This window comes from Hydra vulgaris, chromosome 09 (assembly GCF_038396675.1).
Source record: "Hydra vulgaris chromosome 09, alternate assembly HydraT2T_AEP".
NCBI lineage: Eukaryota > Metazoa > Cnidaria > Hydrozoa > Anthoathecata > Hydridae > Hydra > Hydra vulgaris.
In genome coordinates, this window is record NC_088928.1 from 23,030,001 (window position 1) to 23,055,150 (window position 25,150).

At 27.7% G+C, this 25,150-nt stretch overlaps 1 protein-coding gene across 2 annotated transcripts in view; it reads right to left on the reverse strand.

The window, feature by feature from the left end:
• LOC100210828 (speedy protein A) overlaps positions 1 to 25,150 on the reverse strand; it is a 42,269-nt gene that overhangs the window by 10,424 nt on the left and 6,695 nt on the right. For both annotated transcript variants that reach the window (XM_065805066.1, XM_065805065.1), the window contains one exon: positions 13,142 to 13,200. In XM_065805066.1, coding sequence (XP_065661138.1) covers positions 13,142 to 13,200 — 59 coding nt within the window. The remainder of the gene's footprint in view (positions 1 to 13,141; positions 13,201 to 25,150) is intronic.

Below are 25,150 nucleotides of genomic sequence, written 5' to 3' on the forward strand. Positions count from 1 at the left end.
ATTTTTGGAATAAATAGCAATGCATATTATGCTTTTAATCTAAAGAATCTAGTCAATGACACAATAGCAGTTTAACTGCGTTTTCTGAATCATCAGCATCAGTGGCACTGTTTAAACCTCACACTCTATCTGTGCTTTCATCAGGATCATCATCAGTTGCAATGTCTGAATCTCACACTTTATCAGTGCCCTCTGAATAATCAGCATCATCATCAGTTGTATTGGTCAACTCTTGTAATGGCGAGGAATCAAGTTAGGGAGTGAGCGATCACAACCAGAAAATTGGAAACAAAATATTGCTAAACATCCGAGAAATTTAGGAGAAAAATGTTTCACATTAATACTTTATTATATCTCTATTCAGATAAAATTGTAGAAGAAAACATATTCACTGGTATGCATGTTTGTGTCCAACCAAACGTTCTTTGGATGAGCAAAAAAATATGTATTCTTTGTGTTGAAATTTATCAACTGAAGCTAAGTTACCATTTCTGTGTGGGCTTGTGAAACAGCAAAATGTAGCCAGACATGACGATAATAAAGGCACCATTTCAAAGTAACAACTTACATGAGCAGATCTTTTCCCATTGTTTGGTCAAACATTTGTGGAGGACAGAATAGAAACATTAAGATGTCCCTTTCCATGCTGAAAATAGTTTCAGATGAGACTTTACCATACACTGTCATACAAGAAACTAGAACCGGAGCCACGCCATTTCGATCATTCACTTGAATGCACAAGATAACCACCTGACAAGGAAAGATTTGGAAATTGCCAAAACAAATAGAAAAAAAGATGTAAAAAAGGAGAAAATAAACTGGCTCAAAATAAAACATATCAAGGAGTGTTGTCACCCAAAATTATTATTATTCTTTTGTTACACTCACAACCACATGGAGCCATGGAGGGATATTGATTTAACAAAAAAAGACAAAAAACAAGCGTTAAACAATATCAGTAAGTTGCTTGGCACACTGCACCAAGACGAATCAATGATGCTAAAAAAATGATTGATGGCTTTGTTAGATCTGATTCTTCTATGCAATCATGATTTTTACAGACGCCTCCCAAGTGAAAATAAAAGTAGAATCAAAGATGGTAATAACAGCCTGCTCAATACTACAGATTTTGATATTGAAAAGCTCCAATCATAAGTTGGCTCTTCTGGTAAACACAGACTGAACTCCTGCTTTTATTTTAATCTTTATAACATGATTTTTTTTAGTAATTTTTTGTTGTAACTTAAAATAAACATACTTTTTGGAACAGCATTTTTGTATTTTAAAATAAAATGAAAACATTTTTAGTTTAATAATAACTTTTTATTATTAGTAGTTGATAATAATTATTATATTGTTGTATCAGTATTAATTTTATAAAATCTAGTCTAAGAAAACCATTTGGTGCTAATAATGTAACTGTGCAATACTTTCCTAGCAATTCTATATGAAAAAATTTATAATGATAATAATTTGAAAAGGAACAGCAATTAGTAATATTATTCTAGAGGTGTTTTTACGTCTTTAGAACAATTCAATAATGTTTATATTAGTATGGTGTTGTAACAATACAATTTTAAAGCCATTTCTTGTATGTATTAACTTTTGTAATAGCTTATAATTAATTTAATGTTGCTGCTGTTACTCATTCGTGCGTGTTTACAGAGTTTTATAAATAAGATTTAGCATGTTTGGCCTTTTAATATTTCTTTTTATATTTTTGACCACACGATGAGGTATTCTTAAATGTTTATAATCTGGATATATCTGCTTAATCAGTAATAAGATCAAAAACTTTGCTTTATCAGCTTAATTAGTAATAAAATCGAAAACTTATTAATTTGATGACTTCTGCAGTAAAGGATAAACCTTATGTTATTTTTAAATTAGTATAGTAACTTTTAAATTCAGGTAATTTATTTTATTCATGCATTTTATTAATAGCACAATTCAAGTCCTTTGTCAATTGTATTTAAAGTATACTAATCTGTAATTTTTATTTTTAAAAATTATGTTGATTGTTAAAGAACAAGATCGTTTAATACCTTATTTTAAAGAAAATCTGTTTGCTTTTATAATATAAAAAACCAGGTTGTTTGATCGTTTGTTTTTTTAAAGTTGTTAAACATTTATTACAAGGTATGTCATTAAACAAATATTACAAAAATAAGGTTGTATTTTATAAATGTTTCGAATTTATATATTTTTCTTAATTTATATATTAAATTATATTTATGTGTTATTTATTATGTGTTATTTATTATGTGTTTATATGTGCAACCCTCGGAATTAGGAAAAATGAGGTCGGCAATAATTTGCCGACCTCAATCTTTTAGAGGTTGGCAACAGGTCGGCAAAAAAAACAACAAAAAAACAAAGGTCTTACCATAAAACATAGAGACGAGGTCGACAATATTTTGCCGACCTCAAACACTTTTATGTCAGCAGTTAGGTCGGCATTGCCGAATGCCGACCCTAATTCCGAGGGTTGTATGTGTTAAGGTTATATGGGTTTATATTTTGTAAGTGTGTAAATATCTTTTATATATGAAATGTTTCTATGTTTGTGATGTGTTAAAATGTTATGTGTTTTGAGCTTGTAAGTGGTTATTATGTTTTTTGCATGGCTTCAAATTGTTGTGGCTTGGCTTTTACAGCAAGAGTGTTGACCTTGTTACCCAAGTGGTGTATTTTGCTATAATGTGACTTGGCTTTGTTGAGAGCAAGAATGTTGTCCGTGCCAGTAAAGTAGTGTACAATTATGATGAAACACATAAATTAAATCTGTTTGTAGTTAGTGTAATCATAAAATGTGTTGAAAAAATATTATTGAAAGAATGTGTTTAAAAGAAATGTTGAAAAGGTATATTGTTTTTTAATATCTGTAATTTTCTTTAAAAAGATATATACTTCATTAAATATTTATATACTGTTACTTTTTAAGTAAATTTTGATGAAAAGATATACTCTTTTTTTTTTCCGTTAACGATTTGTATTCTGTTAACTGTTAAAATAACTGTTTGAAAGATATATACTGTTCTTTTTTGTTAACAATTTATACTTTTGATGTTAAATAAATTTTGTTAAAAAATGGGCTTCTTTTTTACTAATAGCTCCTCCCCATTTAAACATTTAAGACTTCTATTTCCTTCATTAAATATGTTTAATTAAATTTATTGTTTTTATTTTTATAAAAGTAAGTATGCAAAGTGTTATAACATAGGTTTTAGTAACATTCATTAAATTTTTAGGATTTTTTGTAACGAGAATATTTTCTCCATACTAATATGTTAATGTTTATATATATATATATATATATATATATATATATATATATATATATATATATATATATATATATATATATATATATATATATATATACACATATACATACACACATTTTAATTTTTCTGCATTGTATTATTGACCTTTTTTCTTTAGAATATTAAATACATAAAAAAATCAAAATAGTTCAAGAAGTTTCATTATTTCCAAGTTTCTTTACTTGAAGAAAATATTTGGTCGTTTATAGAGGTTTTCTATTATTAGTTTTGTATTTACTTATTTATTGCAAATCCTGCATTTAATACATTATAAAGTAATGAAAGGAATTTTATGATGGGGGGTTGCATTTCACCATTCAATGCTTGCAGTACTTGCTGAGGAGACAGGCCTTATAATTTTTCAACTTGCTTTATTTATGAGTTCTCATATGTAAAAAAATTTATAATTTTTTAAATTGCTTTTTATAGTTTTTTTGATTAAATACTAATAATATTTTGTCAATAGTTAATAAGAACTACCTTAAATATATAACATTACTCAATTAAAAAGATTATATCAATTTATTTATAACTTTAATTTAAGTTCTTGATAAAAATATGCTATATTTACACATTGCTATATTATTTTAAAACATCTAATTTAAATATGACTAATTGTAGAGGCAGAATGTAATTATATTATTATATTATGCTCTGTATTATTTGCTTACACTTTATTTAAGATAAGTTTAAGAAAGAAAACTCAAACTTCATGTTTTATTATATTAAGCATCATTTTTAGACGCTCATTTGATGTTAATTATTTCTGATAATTTAAGAAGTGAAATTATTAGACTTCCTCAAAATGAAAGAAAACAGGTTAGGTGAACGGAGATAAATTGTTGTCGAAACGAAAGAGATGAGCCTAGGTGAGCTAAATTGTAATCAAAATGAAAGAAATCAGGCAAGAACTCAATAGGTATAATATGCATTGCATAGCAAATTTAGTTGTTATTTTATTTCTTTAGTTCTACTTTGGTGCTCTACCAACTACCATATGTTTACTTTGTCTACTGTTAAAATATGGTTTTAACTTAGTAAACTTTTATTATTTAAAATTTGCTATGTTGATCATTAGCTAATAGTTTAAAAAGAAATTTGTGGCAATCAAGGTAAGAATAATTTTATTTTCTGATCAAATTACAAAACTTGTTTGCACCGATAGCTGTTATGTTTTTGTTATTTTGTGTAATAGCTAATTGTTTTTGCAATAAATATCTTTCCTTATAGATTTTGACTATTTCTAACAATTCTCTAGAATCAGCAACAGGTAAATTGGTTTGTAGTGTCTTAATTTTTAATTTTAGTCTTAATTTTTAATTTTAGATATATCTTACAATGCTTTTTCAGCTTATAGCAGATCAAATAGGCACATATGGTGTGGGCTTAAATTTAAATGATCCTGTAGAAAGTAAAGTATGTGGAGAGAGAAAGGTGTGAAAAAAATATGCTGCATCTATAATTAGTATTTTTGAATCTGGTGAATCTACCAATTGGTAATTGATAATGCAAATTTAGTTAAATTTTTTTTGTAAACATGTACTTTTCTTTATATATTTTGTTTTCTTATTATGTATAAACAAATTGATTTCCAGTTAATACATGTGGCGTATTTTTTCCTTTTTTAATTCAAACAATTTTTTTAGATTTATCAAATTACGTGTTTGTTCAATATAAACATACAATTAAAAACTAATAAAAATTGTTATGTTTTGTTAATTTATTAATAAATGTGTAAATAAAAATATCTTTAATTTTACAAAGCTATTAGGCATTTTTTTGAAACCACAATTCGTCATGATTTGTATTTTATCTGTGTGAACGAAAGTCTATGCAAATATCTGACATAAACTTCAAATTATGTAAATTATTAAAAATTATATCCAATGTTAAAGATTTACTTTGACTTAAAAATTTTATTACAGCAATATTTGCTTAATTTTGATTTATATGCATTTTTATAAAGCATTTATATGCCGTTTTATAAGGTTTAATAAGTCTTTTGCTTATTAAACAGTGTTAAAAGATAGTATTGTAGCATGCCAAAGTGGTTGAAGTGCTTCGCATGGGATTAAATCCTTTCATTTTCACACTTGATTTTTTTTTTAAATCTTTTCAAATTTTCTAGAATACAAAGTAAAACAATTTTAAAGGTCTATAATAGTATAATAGTAGATATAATAATAGAGTTTAAGGTTTTAATGTGCTTTGTAATAGATTAAGTGTACGCTTTAAAGAGACAACTTTCTTATAGTAAAAAGATTTTACACGGAAACTTTAATTTTCTTGAAAACTAACAGGGCAAGAGTCATAATAAGTCAAAAAAAGGTTCATCCCTGTTTCTTTTTTTCTTTTTTAATAGAAGTTGTAAAGTATTGAAAGTTAATCGTTAACTTAAAAAATTTTTTTTTTCATATTTTGCTCTTTTTTTAAAATTATTGAAATAAAGCAAAATTATTAAAATGTTAGGTGTGGAATAGACTTACCATGACCAGTAAAATATTAATACTCAGTAATAATTATACAGGTCATGTTAAGTCCATTACTCCACATATTTAAGTCATCTCATGTTTTTTGAAACTTTACCAATGATAATTAATTAACACATTGATAAATAGCGATTTGTGCAACGTCTTCTGAAACAATTAAAGTTTTTCAATTTATAATAGAAAAATTATATTAGAAAATTTATTTTATAGCTTTAAAAAGTAAACAATAAGTATAGCTTTTATATATGTATAAAATTATTTTTCTACCACTTACTAAAACATATTAAAGTAAGGAATAAGTATATAAAAGCTTGGTGTAGAATAGATTTACCAAGACTCGTATTTTACGGGTCATGACAGCTAGTTTTAAAATAATAATACAATTCATTTTTTATTGTTCATTTGTTGAGCCCATTAAAAAACATAAACTAATGACCTAAGTCACATTTTATTTTATTACAAATTACTGGAACGATCAATAATACTTTATTATATCTTTATACGCATCTTTTATTGTGGTACATATTGTGTTTAATTTTGGAAAAAAGTTAACCTCAATATAAATAAAAATAAATAAATTTCCCAACAATTTTGTCTGAGAGGGTTAGTCTTCTTGTCTGGGATACCCTCCAGTTGTAAACGCAAGCTTTCTCAGTAAAAACGTGCAATTGCATGCCTTTTCTGACCATGCACACAATATTTCCTTTTTACAACTTGGACACACCACTTTGCATGTTTTAAAAATGTGCTGAAAAAACTCAACTGAAGAGAAAATTAAAAATAAACAAACCATAAACTGAAAAGACAAACAAAATCTTAACAAATAAAAAAAAATTAAAAGATAAACCAGTAAAAATAAAAACATAAAATTAACAAAATTGGTGGGGCATTAGATGAAGGTTCAATTCCTTTTAACAGATTTTTTTTTCCAAATGTTTTATTTGCTTAGACTTAAAATATCAAAGTTTCCTATTTTTAAATAACTTAGTTCTAAATAATTTAGTTTGGACTAAATAACTTTGAAACTTCAATCTTTTCTAAACTCCATAAATTTAAACACTTAAATTAAAATAAAACTCTATGCTTTTATTTTTTCTGGTTTATCTTCTATTTATTTTATAATTTGTTAAGATTTTTTTAGTTTAGTTTTGTATTTTTTTTTTTTAGTTTTAATTTCTATTTTCAGTTTATGGTTTGTTAATATTTATTTTGTTTAATTTTACATTTATTTATTCATCGCATTTTTTTAACACGCTAATTTTCCAAACTTGCAAAGAGCAGTTGCCAAGTTGGTAATATATGTGTGGTCATATAAGGCATGAGATTACACCTTTTCTGAGAAGGTTTGTAAATGACAAAAGAGTCCAGAAAAAAAAAAGAAAGCATTGGTTGAGACTTTAAAAGGTAAATTAAGAATTCATGAAAAGGCTTGACACCTTTTTTATTATGGAAAGTCAACTGGAATTACTAACAACAATTATTCAGATTGCCACTCACGGTACTGCTGCATCTGAAAAACAAAGAGGTGAGACTTTAAGAACAGCTAAACCTTTTGATGAATTGACAGAAGATTTGCAAAAAGAAGACTTCACAGTTGGTAGATCAACAGTCTATTATCATCTTGCATTAAAAAATTCTTACACAATAGACAGCAAGAAGCATGTTCTATCAAATGTTCCTGTTATACTCATTAAGATAGGCATAATTCATCAAAAAAATCAGGCAAAGATCTTCATAAAAATAACCCTGATAAAAATTTTGTTTTGCTTAGATTCAGAATTTAAAGGAATTGGCTTTATTCTGGACCGGCATAAGTTACTTTAGCCAAGATGACAAAGCAAAAGTACCAATTGGTCTTGCAGCAGCTACTGGGAGAAGTATATACAATGATTTTATCATCAATTTGTCATTTCTCTATACTACAAACTTGGCTCCATTAGTCTACAAGCTGAAAATTGATAAAGATGGTTTTGGCACACAAGAATTTGTGTGCTACTTGGGTCTTACCTATATTTCAATAAGATCAGAATAAATATTCAGTCTATTATTTATTTTAACGCAAGAGATTATGCAAAACTATATGAACACTACCACTATTCGAAACACTATGTTGGATTTGAATAAAAACTATATGAACTACCACTTTCGAGACATTATGTTGGATTTGAATAAAAATCAAATCAATACATAATCTTACATGAACATCAACAAAAAATAAAAAAATTTGATCTTAAAAATTAAAGTAAAGAAAATTATTCAATGGGGAAAAAATAAAGTACTTGGTTTCTAAGAAGATGATAGAGGCTTTGAATCAGTAGAATCAGTAGGGGGTCTAAAAGTTGTTTTTTGTGTGGCATAATTTATAAAAGGCTCTTTAGTGAAATATGAATTAAAAAAAGTCATAACATCCTTGTCAACAGTATTAAAATGAGTCACTATGCCTAATGGAGTAAATTTTTATAATTTCCTCATGGACTCCACATGGACCATCTCAGATTTTGCTGAAACTTTTTGATTTTGTCCATATATATAAGAAAAGCATGTTTTAAAAATTTTAAAATTTTAGATCAATATTTGATAAGATTCTTGAGAAAACACTATTTAAATAATTGTCTTTTTTGCGAAAAGACAATTAAAGTTGTGTTCATATCATAGATAAACATTAGAAAATAAGTTTAAAGTTTATTAAACTTTACAAAACAAATTATTGAATGAGTTATTAACAAAACACTTCTTAATTTTTAACGCCATTACATTTCTGGCGAAGGAAAGTTCCGACTCTTTGACTATTTTTATTTTTTAAATCAGGCCTGATTAATGCGCTTATATTTGATGTCAAAAAAAAAGTTTCTTTCAAAAAAACTCAAGTGTTTTTAAAAGTTAAAATCTTAGATAAGTTTTTATATAATTTAATTAAGTTGAAACATCTGTTATAGTATGTAAACTTATCCTTATAAATTTCTTTATATTAAAATACAATATTTCTAAGGGTTATATATACCCTCCTTATTCAAGTAATATAAAAAACCGTTAAAAAACAAACAAATAATAAAATTTTAATAAAAAATACTTAAATTTTAGATATGTGTTTGTCAAACTGTTATTTTTTACATAAAAACAACATACACACATTAAAAGATACTGGTCCTATAGGCTTATTAATGGTAGTAATGGCAGAGAGTTTTCTGAAACATTATGAAGAAAAAGCATTAATACAGGCACAATATCTTACACCACTAACATTTGTATAATCATTTAAAAGGAATGTTGAAAATATTCATTCCCGTTTTATTAATGAGGCAGAATCAGAACATTTTCTCGACTTGTTAAACAATCAACACACAAATATCAAATATACAATTGAAAAAGAAAGTGGTTCACACACAATAAATTTTCTTGATCTCTCAATAACAAATAACAAATCTGAAACATATCTTTTTAATATCTATCGCAAAGATGCAATAACAAATGTGCAAATAAAACCGCATTTTTGTCATGATCCAAAAATAATTTATGGTTTATTTAAAGGTTTTATCCAAAGAGCTTTTGCATTATGCAGTAAAGAACACGTAAATCATGAATTAAAGTTTCTTACAGAAATGTCTATAGAAAATGGTTATAATAAAAAATACTTCAAAACATTGTGAAAAAAATAAAAAACGATAAGCAAAATAATCAACAAAACAACAACAACAACATCAAAAAACTAGAACTTGATTATGTTTCTCTACAATGGGTACTAAAATTATGTAATCAATTAAAAAAGATATCTAAAAATGCAGGCTTTAAATCACCAAAAAACCTTCAACAATAAATAACTCAAAAAAACAAGCCTCGATTTCCCAACAACTCTTATCCAGGAATCTACAAACTGGAGTGTTCGTGTGGAAAATTCTATGTAGGTGAAACAAAACTCAAGGTTTCAACTCGCATTTGCCAACATCAAAAACATACTTTTGAGGAAAAATGGAAAAATTTGGCCGTGGCGGGGCATTCCAGAAATTGCCACGGTGCCTTTCACTAGAATAAAAACAACACAGTTAAAGTAGAGTTAGATTATTTTAAGAGAAAAGTGAGAGAGTCCTTGGAAATACAGAATCACCAGTGTTTTCAAAATGAAGGCAGTTTGAATGAAGACGACGGTGATTACATCACATCGTTGTTTTAGAAACCTTACTTTTCTTATTTAAGACGCAAGAACACATTACATTGAAGTTTTATTATTTGTTTGTTTTTTAACAGTTTTTTATATTACTTGAATAACGAGGGTATATATAACCCCTAGAAATATTGTATTTTAATATAAAGAAATTTATAAGGATAAGTTTACATACTATAACAGATGTTTGAACTTAATCAAATTAAATCAAGTGTAAACTGAAGGGGTTTCCCCTACAGCGGTAAAACGAAAATATAAGATTCAAGATTTTAATATTAATTTTATATATATCTGAAAAACATATATTAGATCATTTTAAAAATAGTTTCTTGAATTAGAAATATAATTTATTATAAACATAAGTTAAGAGTGTATATAAGATCATTTTTAAAACAGTTTCCTCAATTTATTAAAAAAATAAAGATTTTGAAATCTTTAAAAATTTAACCATGTTGGATTATATTATACTTAGTGTTGTATATAAAAAATGGATTACTTATTTCCTAAGAAAAATATTCATCTTGTGTATTTTAAAGTTAGCTTTGCCTAATTACTATTTTTATTATGTTAATTTATTTAACTAAAACGCTTAACGATACAACAATAAATGTTGAACAAAAAACAAAAACATGCTACAGCGTTTTTATAACCACCGCAGACTAAATATGAAGGGGATAACCCAACCTGATTGTCTAAAACTGAACTGAGTTTAATAAACTCTGCGGTGAGCGAATTCATTTACTATTGAAACCAGATGTTTTTTTAACAGGAAAAACTATGCAGATTTAAAAGCCTAAAATTAGGCTCTCAACCGGAAGTATAATGGCAAAACAACAAATGCTTTTGTTAATATCTCATTCAATAATTTGTTTTGGAAAGTTTAATTAACTTACTTTCTAATGTTTATCTATGATATAAACACAATTTGTTTCGGCACTTGGGGATCCCTTTAACTAAAATTGTATTCTATAAGCCAAATGGTTGTTTTTTTATCATTTTAAATAGCTTTTCTGCAAAGTCAGGGAGAACTAAAGTTTTTTTTTCTTTTAAATTAGTTTTTAAATGTTAGAAGTAGTTGGCTTGACTTTTTGATATAGTTTTTTTTTTAAACATCTTTACTTCCAACAAGGCTGCAAGCAAGTTATTAGAGTTATAGATAGAAGAAAAGATGAAGTTTATAAAGCAAGGAGAACTGGAGAAGAAAAGATGAAGTTTATAAAGCAAGATAATGATTAACAGATGACTTAAAAGATTGCAAATAATATGAATCAGGAAATTCAAGATGAAGGGAGCAAATTCCAAAGAATTGATGTTTGAGGAAAAAAATTAGATAAATAAGAGTTTTTGGAGCACTTAGGAACATTCACAGTAAAAGGATGGGACTTAACTGAATGATGAGTAACACGAGAATGAATTTTAATAGAAGTTCTTTAGAGCAGCGCCCATTATTATATTTATAGAAAAGAGAAAGAGAAGCAACATTACAACAATGTGATTATGATTGCAGGTTGGCTGCAAGAGCAGGTCCAACTATGTTTACAAAGTGTTTTTGTAGTTTGTCTAAAAGAGAAAGGGCATCATTCGAAGATCCAGTCCAGATATGGCAACAGTTTTTCATACAAGGACTGATTTGGGATTTATAGAAACAAAGAATAGAATCTAGAGTAACAAGTGGCAAGCACAATAAGGAGATGCAACTTTAGCATATGCTAATTTTGCAATGTATTTGATATATGGTTTCCAAGAAAGATCGGAAGTGAGAGTTAATCCTAGAAGACAAAGGGTAGATGATTCATCGAGTACATTACGATTCATAAATATAGGAAGATCTAAATTGTTGCAATAACAATTAGCCAAAAAAATTGAGTTTTATCTGAGTTAAAGTTTACTAGCCACTGAGAGCCACATGCTGTAGCAGAAGTGATGCTCTTGTAAATTGTCTAGCTGTTTACAAACTATTTAAAAAAATTTATCTAAAGCTAAAGATGCTGGGGTTAAATTAAATTGGAAAATTAATTTTTACCATTGATTAAAATTAACCTCACTATTTTCATTTTCAATAAAAAATTTTTGCAACGTAATCAGACAAAAACCTCTAGATATGCTAAACTTAATAAAATAGAACTGTACACTTAGAGATTTACCAATACAACAAGTAGAGAGCTCAGGCTCTCCTAAACTAAGTATCATTAATTAGTTCATTAATTAGCACCATGTTTTGCTTAAGCAAATAATGTAAAAACTATACCTTTTTGCATTTAAGTTAGCCAAATTAAAGTGAAAATAGTAGTAGTAGGTTAAGTTGGCCAATTTTCACTTAGATTTGTCATTTTTTATTAAGCCATTTTCACTATAATTTGTAAAGTGAAAATTATGGAAAAATACATTCTTTAGTTGATGCATATAAAAAATCTCGAGGAAAAAAAAAAGTGACATTTTAGGTAATAGATGCTTTGAATCACGGATCAACTTTAAGAAAATCTTGATCCAGCTCACATTAATAACTTTTATTATGCAGTTCTCTAGTCAATAGAACTTTTTAAAAATGTTTATCCACCATTTGTAGATCAACAAGCAATTTGATTTTTTCAAATTTTTTATCTAGTTTTTAAGATTAACCTCTTTAAAATAACAAAAAATTTCAATTCTAAAACAAAAATACCAACTTTAGCCTTCCAATTATGGAAAAAGCTAAAATGCCAGGATTATATTTTTTTTTATTTTTAAAAGCACCAATAACAGACTTGCTATCTTAAAATAATTGGAGTATAAAACCAATTTGTTCAAAAGTTATCAGCTGTTAAAAATGATTAAAAAAATCATTTTGCTTGAATAGTGAAATTTTATGCAAAATATATATTACTTATATAGTATTTTCTCAATTACTGTACCATATAAAATAAAATATAATTTATTGGTCCTAGATATTTATATAAAATCTTTAAAACATGGCTTTCTTATACTCACAAAATCAAAATGTTTTAAGAAAATCTGAAATGGTCCATAATGTTATGTTTATAAGGATATTTATGTTTATATAGGTCATTCCATGCCAAGTGAAGTAAAGGCGCCTTTTTTTATAAGTCTAAATATGTAAATAACCTTATAAACATTCATTTGCTACTAATGGTCATTCAATACTTAAAAAATCTGAGAACAATAATTACCTTATCAGAAAGGGTATAACATTTGTCCATCCACAAAAAATCTTGTACAACATCATCATCTGAAACATGAACATTAACATTTAACTTGTGTTTTTAATATATATATATCAGATACAGTTTCTTATTCAACTACACATAATATTTCTTTCATGTTCAAATTATTTTTTACTTTTTATTAACAAAACAACTGTTTTATTGTTATTGTAACTAAAGAAAATAAATTTAATGAGAGCAACTAGAAGGTGCTAAATCTAGAAGAAGATATATAAACACATCATTTACTCTTCACCAATGATAAATCTAGAAGAAGGTATATAAACACATCATTTACTCTTCACCAACGATAAAGTTAGACAAAAAAAATTAAAAACTGTGTGCAACCTTTATCAGAAAATAATTAAAACACAGGTAGAGAAAAAAGTTTAGATATTAAAATACTATATAATTTCAAACAAAATATCCAGAGCAATAAATACCAAATAACAATAAATGAAACTATAACTAAATCTATAAAACATTTTAGTATGTTGTCTATCAATTTTGAATCAAAATATAACAAGATATGCTCTGCTATAGCTATAGATGCTGCCAAAAAAATTATTGGGGTTTAGAGTCAAATATTTATTATTTTTATCTGACCTAAGGAGTTTTGGAGTTCCTAAAATGTTTAGGAACTTTTAAACTCTATAAGATAAAAAGTCCAGAATTAAAAATTTTTGAATCCCAATTTAAAATTGGTTCTCTTTAGGGGCAAGTGTATATTTTTATATTTAGCAAATAAAACCACCTCAGTGGCAAAATTGCCAGGAAAAAAAAAAAAATTATTTTAAATAAATTAACAATCTTCCTGACACTGTTATTATTGAGGTTACTAAAAAAGTAAAAAGAAAAAAAAAAAAAATCCATTAAAGGTAACTTTAAATGCTACCATTGGTAGTCATTTTTATGTAATTTGGCATTTTGTAATTATATTTAGCAATAGAAATATTCATAAACAACTAAAAATCTATAAATTTAAATAAAAATTAAAAAGAGAGAAATATCACTTTGAAAAAAATACAAGTAATTACTTTTTGGTTATTATTTTTCAATCTCAAAAAAAATTATACAAGCAGAAATAAGTGAGAAAATCATTATCAGAGGCAACTTTAAATATTTTGGGTCCATGTATTTTAGTAAATTATTACAAATGCTTTGCAAAATTTAATTTCTTCCTGATTCTTTGGATAGGGGTAAGAATAAAAAAATTTAGGATAGGGGTAAGAATAAAAAAATCTGTTGACCAGCCTTGCAGTCTTTCTACTAGGCCAACATAGGTGTAAAGGACTCTACCCCTTCTATTAGATAGACATAGATGTAAACCTGTGTACACTGTTTCTTGACTAGAATAATAAATAATGGATTTTCTTGATTATACTTTTTGGATTTTGCTTGTGCCTCTATGATAGTGGTTATACAACTCTTCCTATCATCTTCTAACAAAGGTATAGCTTTAAAACTCAGTTTAATGATTTTAAGGACAACTTGTGGTAATGTTTCCTAAGTTTTGTGATAGCTCTCAGAGAGGCTAATTCCATCAACAGCTGCCATGTTTAAATAATTTTACACAACTTTAAATATTTTGGGTCCATCTATGATTAAGACAAGTTCTCTAACAACTTGAATCATGACAGGGACAAACCCTGTCATGATTTAAGTTATTTTGGTACGGCTGCAGCAGTATGGACACATAAAAAAAAAGCGCCTAAAAAAATATTTATTGTTAGTTTTTTTGTTGTTGCTGTTTTTGTTTTTGTAATAAAACTTGGAAAAAAGTTTTGGTTTCAAATGCACTAGTTAATAACTAATTTTCTGTTTATTTTACAGAGTTTTTTTTTTTCAGCAGCTGTTTTTTTTTCACATCTCTCTGTTGAGTTTAACTGAGTTTTTGTCTGAAATTTCATTACGATATATTTTATAAGTAAAGAAATGAAAAACTAAACTTAAGTTTAAATAAAACTAATTCTAAAACATGTGTAAAAAATTATTATCTTAAAAAACATTTTTATTATTATTTTTAAAAAGAACATTTTGACTGATGCTCCATTAAGCTTAAAGGGATCCCAAACTCCTGAGACATGTTGTGTTCATATTAAAGAGAATGATAAAAAAAAATGCTTGGGCTAAAACTTTTTTATTTTAGTCGAAGCTCGCCTTTTCTATTTTGGTATAGGCCAAAAAGTCTTTATAATATACACTGCAATCTACAGACTTGTTAATTTATTCAAGTGCATTTTATTCCTAAGAGTTTTAGTAGACGACATTGTTGACTTTTTTGTTTGTTTACATTATCGATCTTTTAAACTGATGACAAAAAAATCAACGATGTCATGTACTAAAACTCTTAGGAATATAATGCACTTGAATAAATTATCAAGTCTATAGATCGCCACGTATATTATGAAGACTTTTTGGCCTATAACTAAACAGAGAAGGCGAGCTTCGACTAAAATAAAAATGTTAGTTTCTCTTGGTATGCATTTATTCTTTCACTTTAATCAAAAAAGTTTAGCCCAAACATTTTTTTTTATCATTCTCTTTAATATGAACAAAACATGTCTCAGAGGTCTGGGATTCCTTTAACAAAACAGCCCCAGGATAATAAAATGAATTCAAAACATGCCATAACATGTCTAGTGTTTAAAACTGTTATTTAATTACTAGTAGAATGTTAGATTAAAAAAAATGAATTAAAACTTTTTATGAAGCTCAATTTAAAAACAATCGAATCTATGAAAAATTTGTTTTTTTTGAAAGATAAAACAATTTTAAAATATTTACATTTTTACAATTTTAAAATACTTACATATTTACATAGTTACCCTAAGCTTGTTAGCAATTAAAAGTTTATTGTTTTTAATAATAAATGAACAAAAGTAAAAATTTCTTATAACAATATACTAATCGCGCAAAATTTTTATTTTACTTTTTACTTTAACTAATGAACTTTCGATCTTTAGCTATTTTATTTTACTCTAGAAAAACAAAAAAACTAAAATTTTTCAGAAGGTTTTATTTATCTTCATACTCTTTTCGACTTGAATAATAATAAAAATAATGATTACAATAACTTGTAGTTTTATTAAGTTTTTTTTATTTAAAGTTTTATTAAGTTTTAGCTACTTTTAAACTTCAATATCTTTAATTCAAAAAAAAATCTTCAGTAAGTATAGTTTATTTAATATCCTCAAATTTTTTAATTATATTTTTTAATCATTAAGTTTACAGTAACTAATTATCTCTTTAGAGATAATTAATGTAAACTTATCAACTACTTATTTGATAATACCAACTACTTATCTTAGGCTAATAAAGAAATAAAAAAACAATAATAAAAAAATTGGATAATAAAAAAACAGAATGTGAACACAAACAAAGTGATATTTAAAAATCATAGTCACTGCACTGGTATTAACTGGAGAGGGGGGATGGGAGTTACTACAAGAATACACATCCCTCACCTCCTGTCGCCAAAAAAAAAAGTATCCCCCTAAAAACTCCGACTTCATGACTGCATCTGAACACATTTAAAATAAAAAACTATCACTGCCAGCTAGCTGTTTATAATTTTTACAAAGATTTGATACCAACTTTTGATTTCAACTAGTGAAAAGATACCTAATTGCACTTTGTAAGACTAATTTGAATCTTTAAGAGTCATTTTTTATAAGAATGAGGCAAGTTGAAATAGTTGAGTAATTGAGTTTTCTTAAAAACTTCAGGGATATCTTCAAATCATTTTATGAGAAAAACCTGAAAATTTGAGACCATAATTCAAAGCGGTTCAAAAGTTATTGCAGTTAGAAGTTTCAAAAACGTTGACTTGTCATTTTTCAATATTAGTTTTCCATGTTTCCATGTAGCAGCTTCATGCAGTTAAAAATGTTGCTTGAAATGAGAAGAAGTTCTGAGTTTTTATAAATGAATATAACATCAAGTTTGATACATTGAGGGAAAAAATTGAGTTTTCAACATACTTTTTCCCATTACCCAAAACTACCCAAGGGGCGTTCAATAATGCAAATTCTGTACTTTTGAGCACCAGTTCTCTGGTTAATCAAGACTTATATTAGTATATGTTTTTATAAAAGAAAATCTGCGCTTTTTACTGTAAATACAGTCAAACTGATTTAAAACTTAATCTTAGTCTAAAAATAATGTCTCAAAACCTTACTTGCTTTAAAAACGATAAAATTTATGCTAACTTTGAGAAACAAAAGATCAATGTGCCAACAAGCTATTGAATTACAGTTTTAAAAAAATGGTTTATACACCCATATACCTTCAATAAATTAAAAGACTTCAATAGATGGTTTGGCCTTAATAAAGATATCTTTAATTAAAAATAACTTTTGACAGAAAAAAACTGTTGTTAGAATAGGTAGCTAATTAATAAATCAAATTTTTCAATTTTGGTTGGTTTCAGTTGTTTAAAACTTGAAATTTGTTTCTTTGTGAACCCTGAATTCAAATATCTTACTTATTTTAGCTATAAAAAAAATAGATTTATGATTTAAATTAAAATGTTTAATACCTTTAAAAAATAAAAATAATTACCTTAATTTTTTTATAAGCATACATATTATTATAATATTTATAATACCATTTCTATAATATATTTTTAATATTATGTATAATTTAACATTATACATATATAATGTAATAGTCCGCTATTTTTTATGACACAATTCATGAAAAATCCCAATTTAATTATAACTCAACATTTAAGTTGTGGAAAGCGTAGGAATATTTTTGGACATTTATGTTGTTTATGATTTCTATAAACTTACAAATTTTCTTAACTAATTGCTATCAAAATGCCTAATATTAATATAATTTATGAATATGTTAAGAGGTTTTTTAATGATATTTTTTATGGGATGTTTGTGGATTGTTATGAAATATAAATTTTCAAGAAATTTGTAAAGTGCAGAGTTTGAATTGAAGTAATAGAAGAGTTTGATTCAAAGTCGAAATTATATAAAACAATCATTTGATAACATGACTGAACATAGTAATGTTGATTATACAAAATGCTGTTTATCTTCTGAAGGTTCATGTGGGGAACATTTAAGATCAAAACTAACTGGGTTATTTAAATGTGGCAAGTTAATACAAGTATTTGCTGATGGTTTTACCAAAAAATATGTAATTGAGTCGCAAATACATGTACAACTAAGCAATGAACAAGTTATCGTTATCAGTTATTCAAGATGATTTGATACTGCTACATAAAGCTTATCAAAACACTCAAACATTCAGCCAAAAAGTACTTATTTTATCCGCAATACCACCACTACTAAAATGTTCAAAAGAATATCTCATAAAAACTTTTAAATGTAACAAGTAACATTTAAAAGTTTTCGTGAGATATTACATTTTAAAACGTAACAGCACTTAACAGCATTATTTATTTTTTTATTCTTGAAAAGATAGTTTTTTTTTTTTAAGGCACACAATTGATTTGGCCAGGGAGCAAAGAAAGGAAACAGGAGCTCTAACTTATAAATAAAACAAGTAGTTAACTCATCAAAAATCATTTTTTTTAAACATCTTCACTTCCAACAAGGCTGCAAGCAACCACTAAATAAAGTTGGAAGTAACTGGAGGAGAAAAGATGGAGATTGTAGAGCAAGATAACGATTGACAGACGACTTAAAGGATTGCAAATTATATGAATCAGGAAAGCAAGATGAAGGAAGCGAATTCCAAAGAGCTGATGTTTGAGGAAAAAAACTAGAAGAATAAGCATTTTTGGAGCACTTAGGAACAGTCACAGAAAAAGGATGACACTTAATTGAATGACGAGTAACATGAGAATGAATTTTAGTAGATGGCACAAGAGACGCTAGCTCTTAAGAGCAGTGCCCATTATAGTATTTGTAGAAAAGAGAAAGAGAAACAACATTACGACAATGTGATAATGGTTGGAGGTTGGCTGCAAGAGCAGGTCCAACTATGTTTACAATGCGTTTTGACACCTTGTCTAAAAGAGAAAGGGCATCGTTAGAAGATCCGCCCTAGATATGGCAACAGTATTCTATACAAGGCTGGATTTGAGATTTATAGAGATAGAGAATAGAATCGGAAGTAAGAAAGTGTCGAGCTCAATAAAGAGATGCAACCTTAGTAGATGCTAATTTTGCAACTGACTTGATATATGGTTTCCAAGAAAGATCGGAAGTAAGAGTTAATCCTAGAAGATGAAGAGAATATGACTCATCGAGTACATCACTGTTCATAAATATAGGAAGATCTAACTTATTGTGATTTCGATTGGCTGAAAAAAATTGAGTTTTATCTGCATTGAAGTTCACCAGCCACTGTGAGCCCCATGCTGTAGCAGAAGTGAGATCCTTTTCAAGCTCAAATGCCCCCTCCAAGCAATCAGAGAGTGTTGGTTTCTTATCACGACAAGAATAAATGGTAGTATCATCAGCAAACAATGCCACCTTAGATGTGAGAATATCTGGAAGATCGTTTATATAGGGCCAAGGGCCAGATACACCATAAGAAGAAAGCTTATGGAGAAGACCAGCATGCCAAACTTTATTAAAAGCTTTTGAAATGTCAAGAGTGATGGCCTTAACCACTCCACCTTTTTCTAATGCTTTATATAACTTCTTAAATTATATATTTACATCAGGACTTATTCAAGATATAGCTTATGGGACAAGCAAAATTACATTAACTAATGGAAAGGTACATTATTTACATATTATTTAAATTTACAAATTACCAGCAAGTTGAAGTTGAAGTTATTGAGGACTTTACAGAAGTATTAGTAGAAAACGTATTTACAAATGACACTGAAAATGTAGTTAAAGAGATTTTAGCCAATGTTGAGAAACTAAATAATGTAAACATTGGGCAATTTGTTCTTGTAGCAAGGAGTTTTCAAAATCAAACAAATCACTCTGTTTGCCATATAACAACAATGCTAGTTGATGATAATGTGCTTATTAACCTCATGGTTATATTGGATAAAACCGTTTATTAGCTGATGATGATAATGTGCTTACTAACCTCATGGTTATATTGGATAAAACCTTTAATTAGCCATACTCCAAACAAGAATTTATTGAAGACAGGTGTAACATCCACAAAAAAATTAAACATTCTTGAGCGAGGACTTGTGGAGTATCTTATTTTTAGCATAGCATATTGTAACAGTATAGCAGATTTTAACTGCATGAAGTTGCTACATTGAAACATGGAAAACTTTGAATGGCAACATTTTATGAAACTTCAAATTGCAGTAACTTTTGAACCGCTTTGAATTATGGTCTCAAATTTTCAGGTTTTTCTTATGAAATAATTTCTTAATTATATATATACTTACACATCTACTCACCTTTTTGTGGTTTTAATCCTCTAAGCATTCTATTACATGCTTCTGCTTAACACCTCTTCACTCAACCACATTTCTATTTGTTCTTTATCATTCTCCTTCTTCTCAAGACAGAACTTTTATCAATGTTATTTCTAATCAAATCAACCAAGTCCTTTCTCTTTATCCTTCAGCCATTATTTTTGTTACTGGTGACTAATGCTCGTCATAATGAATAGCTTGGCTGTAACACCACTGACTCTAATGGCTTTAAAGCTTATAACTTCTGTATTTCTCTATCTCTTACTCATATTGTGACTTAGTGACTCATTTTATCAACAACCTACCTACTTTTTACTTTATCACTCCTTAATTTGTGTCTTGTCTCTGACCCTATAAACATGTTCTAATTGTTCAAAAAGTCATCACTTTTTAATCACTTAGAACAGACAGTGAATCTTGAACCTGATCTTTTCTCTGTAACAGCCTGGGGCTTGAAGTGGCTTGTGAATTTTAATTTCAGCAAAACTTAGGTTATTTTTCTTTAAACAATTCTCACAATACTGTTGATATTCCTATATTAGGGTTGCCTCTCTCTTAATCATGCTGGCTATTTTCTTACTGCCAACTTTTCTGCTTCAGGTAACTTCTATTAGCCAAAAATAACAAAAATAATATTAAAAAAAACTCGAGCTGAACAAATGCACCATCGACTTCAACTATGAAAGTCTATACAAATTTTTAAATTTACGCTATTGGAACACTTTCCATGTAAAGATGTAAGAATTTACATCAACAAGAAGCATACCTGTTTGTACCAAGCCAATTTGCTTTAACAAGAAGCATACCTGTTTTAACTTGTCAAACTATTATTTTATAAACCAATGGTAGTTCTTGACAAGAAGTTTGTTAAAAAATGACTTAGAAGTTTCAACATAAGTTTTTACATCTAGCTAGCATAAACGTTTATGACTTTTCTGGAATGCTACATTTGAGAAAGTGATCGCTAAAAATACATCAATAAACAAGAGTAATGTCTCCAGAAACTCTTTTGAGACCAGAGCATCAAAAAACCCCCATGGATTCAAATTTTTATCTTCCTTTCAAACTGATGAGAAGAGCACCTAACCATTGTTAATAGGCATCATAGTCTGCCTTACATAGTCTTTTATGAGCTTTTTATCCTGTTACGCTTTAGAACATTTTAGAAACATCATATTCTACCACTTGCCCCAAAATTAAAAGTGCTGCTTTTAATTTTGGGGCAAATAATTGATATTTATTAGAACATCAAATACATGTTCTTGGGACACGAAGACCCATGCAAAGATGGACACTAATAGCGTGCCCATAAATAAATTAAAAATATAAAAATAAAATGTCACTTAAAACTAATAACAAAATTATAAAGAAACAAAGAGTTGTTCCTTTTACAATAAGTATTTGTTCCTCCTTTACAATAAGTATTTGTTGAAATCAAAATATTTAATTTTATTTTTAAATATTAAAATATTATTTGCACTCACAGCTTCTGAAGTCATATTGTTCCACATGTCAGCAACTCAATAAGAAAAACTATATTTTCTTAAATCCAAGCAACAAAAGTGCTTGCATATTTTATAAATATGACCCCAGGTGTGGCTATTGTTGTTAATTGTAAAGAACATATATTGTTCTGTACAAACAAGTTTGCGAAAAATTTTAAAACAAGTCACTAAGTTGCTTTTAAAGCGCAGAACTTCGAGCGACTCCAAACCAAGAAACTGTAGTCTATTATGATAGAACAAATTTCTAAGGTTTCTAATTTTCTTTTTAAATTTTTGTTGGACACTTTCAACTGACTTAATCAATCCAATTTGGTGTGGCAACCAAACTGGAGAACAATATCCTAAAATTGGTCATTGTATGTAGTGAAAGCTCTAACTAGGACAAAAGGGTTGCAAGTTTTAAAACATTTTAAAACTAAGTATGCTCTAGAGTTAGCTTGATGGATGACATTAGAAATATGTTTTTTTATAATTAAGGCCACAGTCCATTGTTACTCCTAGAGCCTCTAGGTTTGAAGACCAAGTTAAAGTACACTCACCGAATTTATAATTACATACGTTTATAGTTATATACCTTTATACCTTTGCACAATGAGGGAGGTGATATTCTAAGTGCAAAACACTTACTTCAAGCAATTGTTAGTTGCCAATTTTCCACTCATAGTACGAGTCTATTTAGTGCAACAACTAAATCTTGACTTAGATCCATATGAACTATATAACTTTATATCATCAGGATAAATTTTTATACAACAATCCAGATTATTAGTTATAGCAGTTAAATCATTAACATTAGTCAGAAACAATGTGGGACCTAACACACTACCCTGTGGAACTTCACTAACAACGCATATTGAGTTTGATAGAGAATTACCAACCTTGACTTGTTGATATCTATCGGTGAGAAATGTGGAAATCCAATTTAGAAGATTACCTCATATGCTATATGATGCAAGTTTAGACAACAGTTTAGGATGTGAGACAGAGCCAAACGCTTATTGGAAATCAATATATACAACATCCCTTAATTGGTCAGGTGGAAAGTTTGTTGAGGAAACCATGTTGATTACCATTTGATATTAGGCTATTAATATCTCAACCATTGAGATATTAAGCTATGATAACTTAGATACTCTATAACATACACATTGATCATTCTTTCCATAATGTGACAACAAGTGCATATCAATGAGATAGGTATATAATTATTTGGATCCACAGTAGCTCCTTTTTAAAAAATTGGAGAAACAAAGGCTTGACGCCATTGTTTAGGGTAAAGAACTTGTCTTAAAACTGGCATCAAATATAAATGAAAGTGGAATACAGAATGAGCTAACTTTTTCAGAAGTATGTTAGATATGCCATCAGGACCATACGATGCGCTGGCTTTAATTTTAGTTAAAGATTTATACACTGTTTCTGATGGAAAAATTACTGTTTCAATACCTATTGAATCATTAACATAACTATTAATAAATAGAGAATAATTTAAAAAACAGATAGCCCGCTTTCTATATATAAAAAATTTTATATTTCAGTTTTAAATGGAAAACCAATAACTTGTTTGATAAAAAAAAGAAAAAGTTTAAATACTTTGTACCCTTTTAAAAAACATTTATAATTAGCAAATTGGTCTTTGAAACAAATATAAAAACTAATACTAAACATAAAGATTGTAAAAAAATGAAAAAGAATGACCAACATTTAAAATATTTTAAATAACTAGAAAGACAAAAATAATTTGCATTTCATACTTCATACTTCACTTAAAAACTTTTTCCTGCTCCTTCAGTCCTAATACTACTTGATTCATTATCACATTAATTTCAAATTTTTTTGTTTGCAACTTTATATTTTCCTCAAGATATTATTAATATTTCAACGAGGTGTTACAAACAGTCTTTCATTGTTGATTTTTACTTGTTGAGCCTTCAATTTGTTAGATATCATGAGATCTTCGATAGTAATTTGTCTTCTGTCACAAAAGACAAGTGACTTTTTGTTTTCTGTTTTCACTAAGCATACTACTATTTATACTTAAGCCCCTCTCAACTAATGCTTGACCGTGACCTAACAGAAAAATGACAATCAGGACTTTTGTTAAAACCTTGTAGAAACTTCTGTTTTCTAGTGAAATAAAACTTCAGAAGTTGCCTCCCATTGATGATGCTGCATAAAACATTTTTTTTAATTATTAAAATCATTAAGCTTTTATCAGTTGAAAACAAATTTTCAAAGAGATGGAACTATTGAGGTGTCTGTCTGATATCTCACTAAGATTTTCTGCAACAAACTAGCGATGTAACCAAAAAAAAATTCAATTTAGTGAAAGTTAATTTATCTTTAGTTCAGTGACAGTTACATAATCAGCTCTTTTGGTAGGAGAATCATGGAAAAGGTTGCCAAATTTGCTTTCATTAACTTCATTGATTGAAAACCAATTTTAAAAGCACTATGGATCACACGAAGGTTTTAAACTTCTTAAAATTCTTAATTTTAAGAAGTTTAGGTAGCTCTAGTTGCTCAGGCTGCTTTTTAATAAGATCAAGAAATAACCAGTTTATTTCAGGCCATCTGTACAAAGTTTTGTCAGATTTATGCAACTAATCATTGCCAAAGATGTGGTCATACTTTCAAGTAATTGTTTTGCGGGGGAAAATCCCAAAAATTGAGATTTTGTATTCAACATAATTTAGATCATTACCAAAAATGAATAGTTTGATCCATTTGACAATTTCGAAAACAATCATTCAGGCTTTCATCAAATAAAAAACAATCATTCAGGCTTTCATCAAATAAAAAACAATCATTCAGGCTTTCATCAAATAAAAAACAATCATTCAGGCTTTCATCAAATAAAAAGATATAAAAAGAAGATTTCCTGACATTTTTTGTTAAAAGTATGTGTAAACAATGCCTAATCCCAAAATTAATAACTATGTTTATTTCTACCCATCTCATAAGATTTAACAGCTGTGTTATCAAGAAGCATTTTTTTAATATAGTAGACCATTCTCATTACACAAGTTCAATCAGAAATTGTTTTGTACTGCATGCAAAAGAGATACATGAACAAGTTTTATCATATTGATC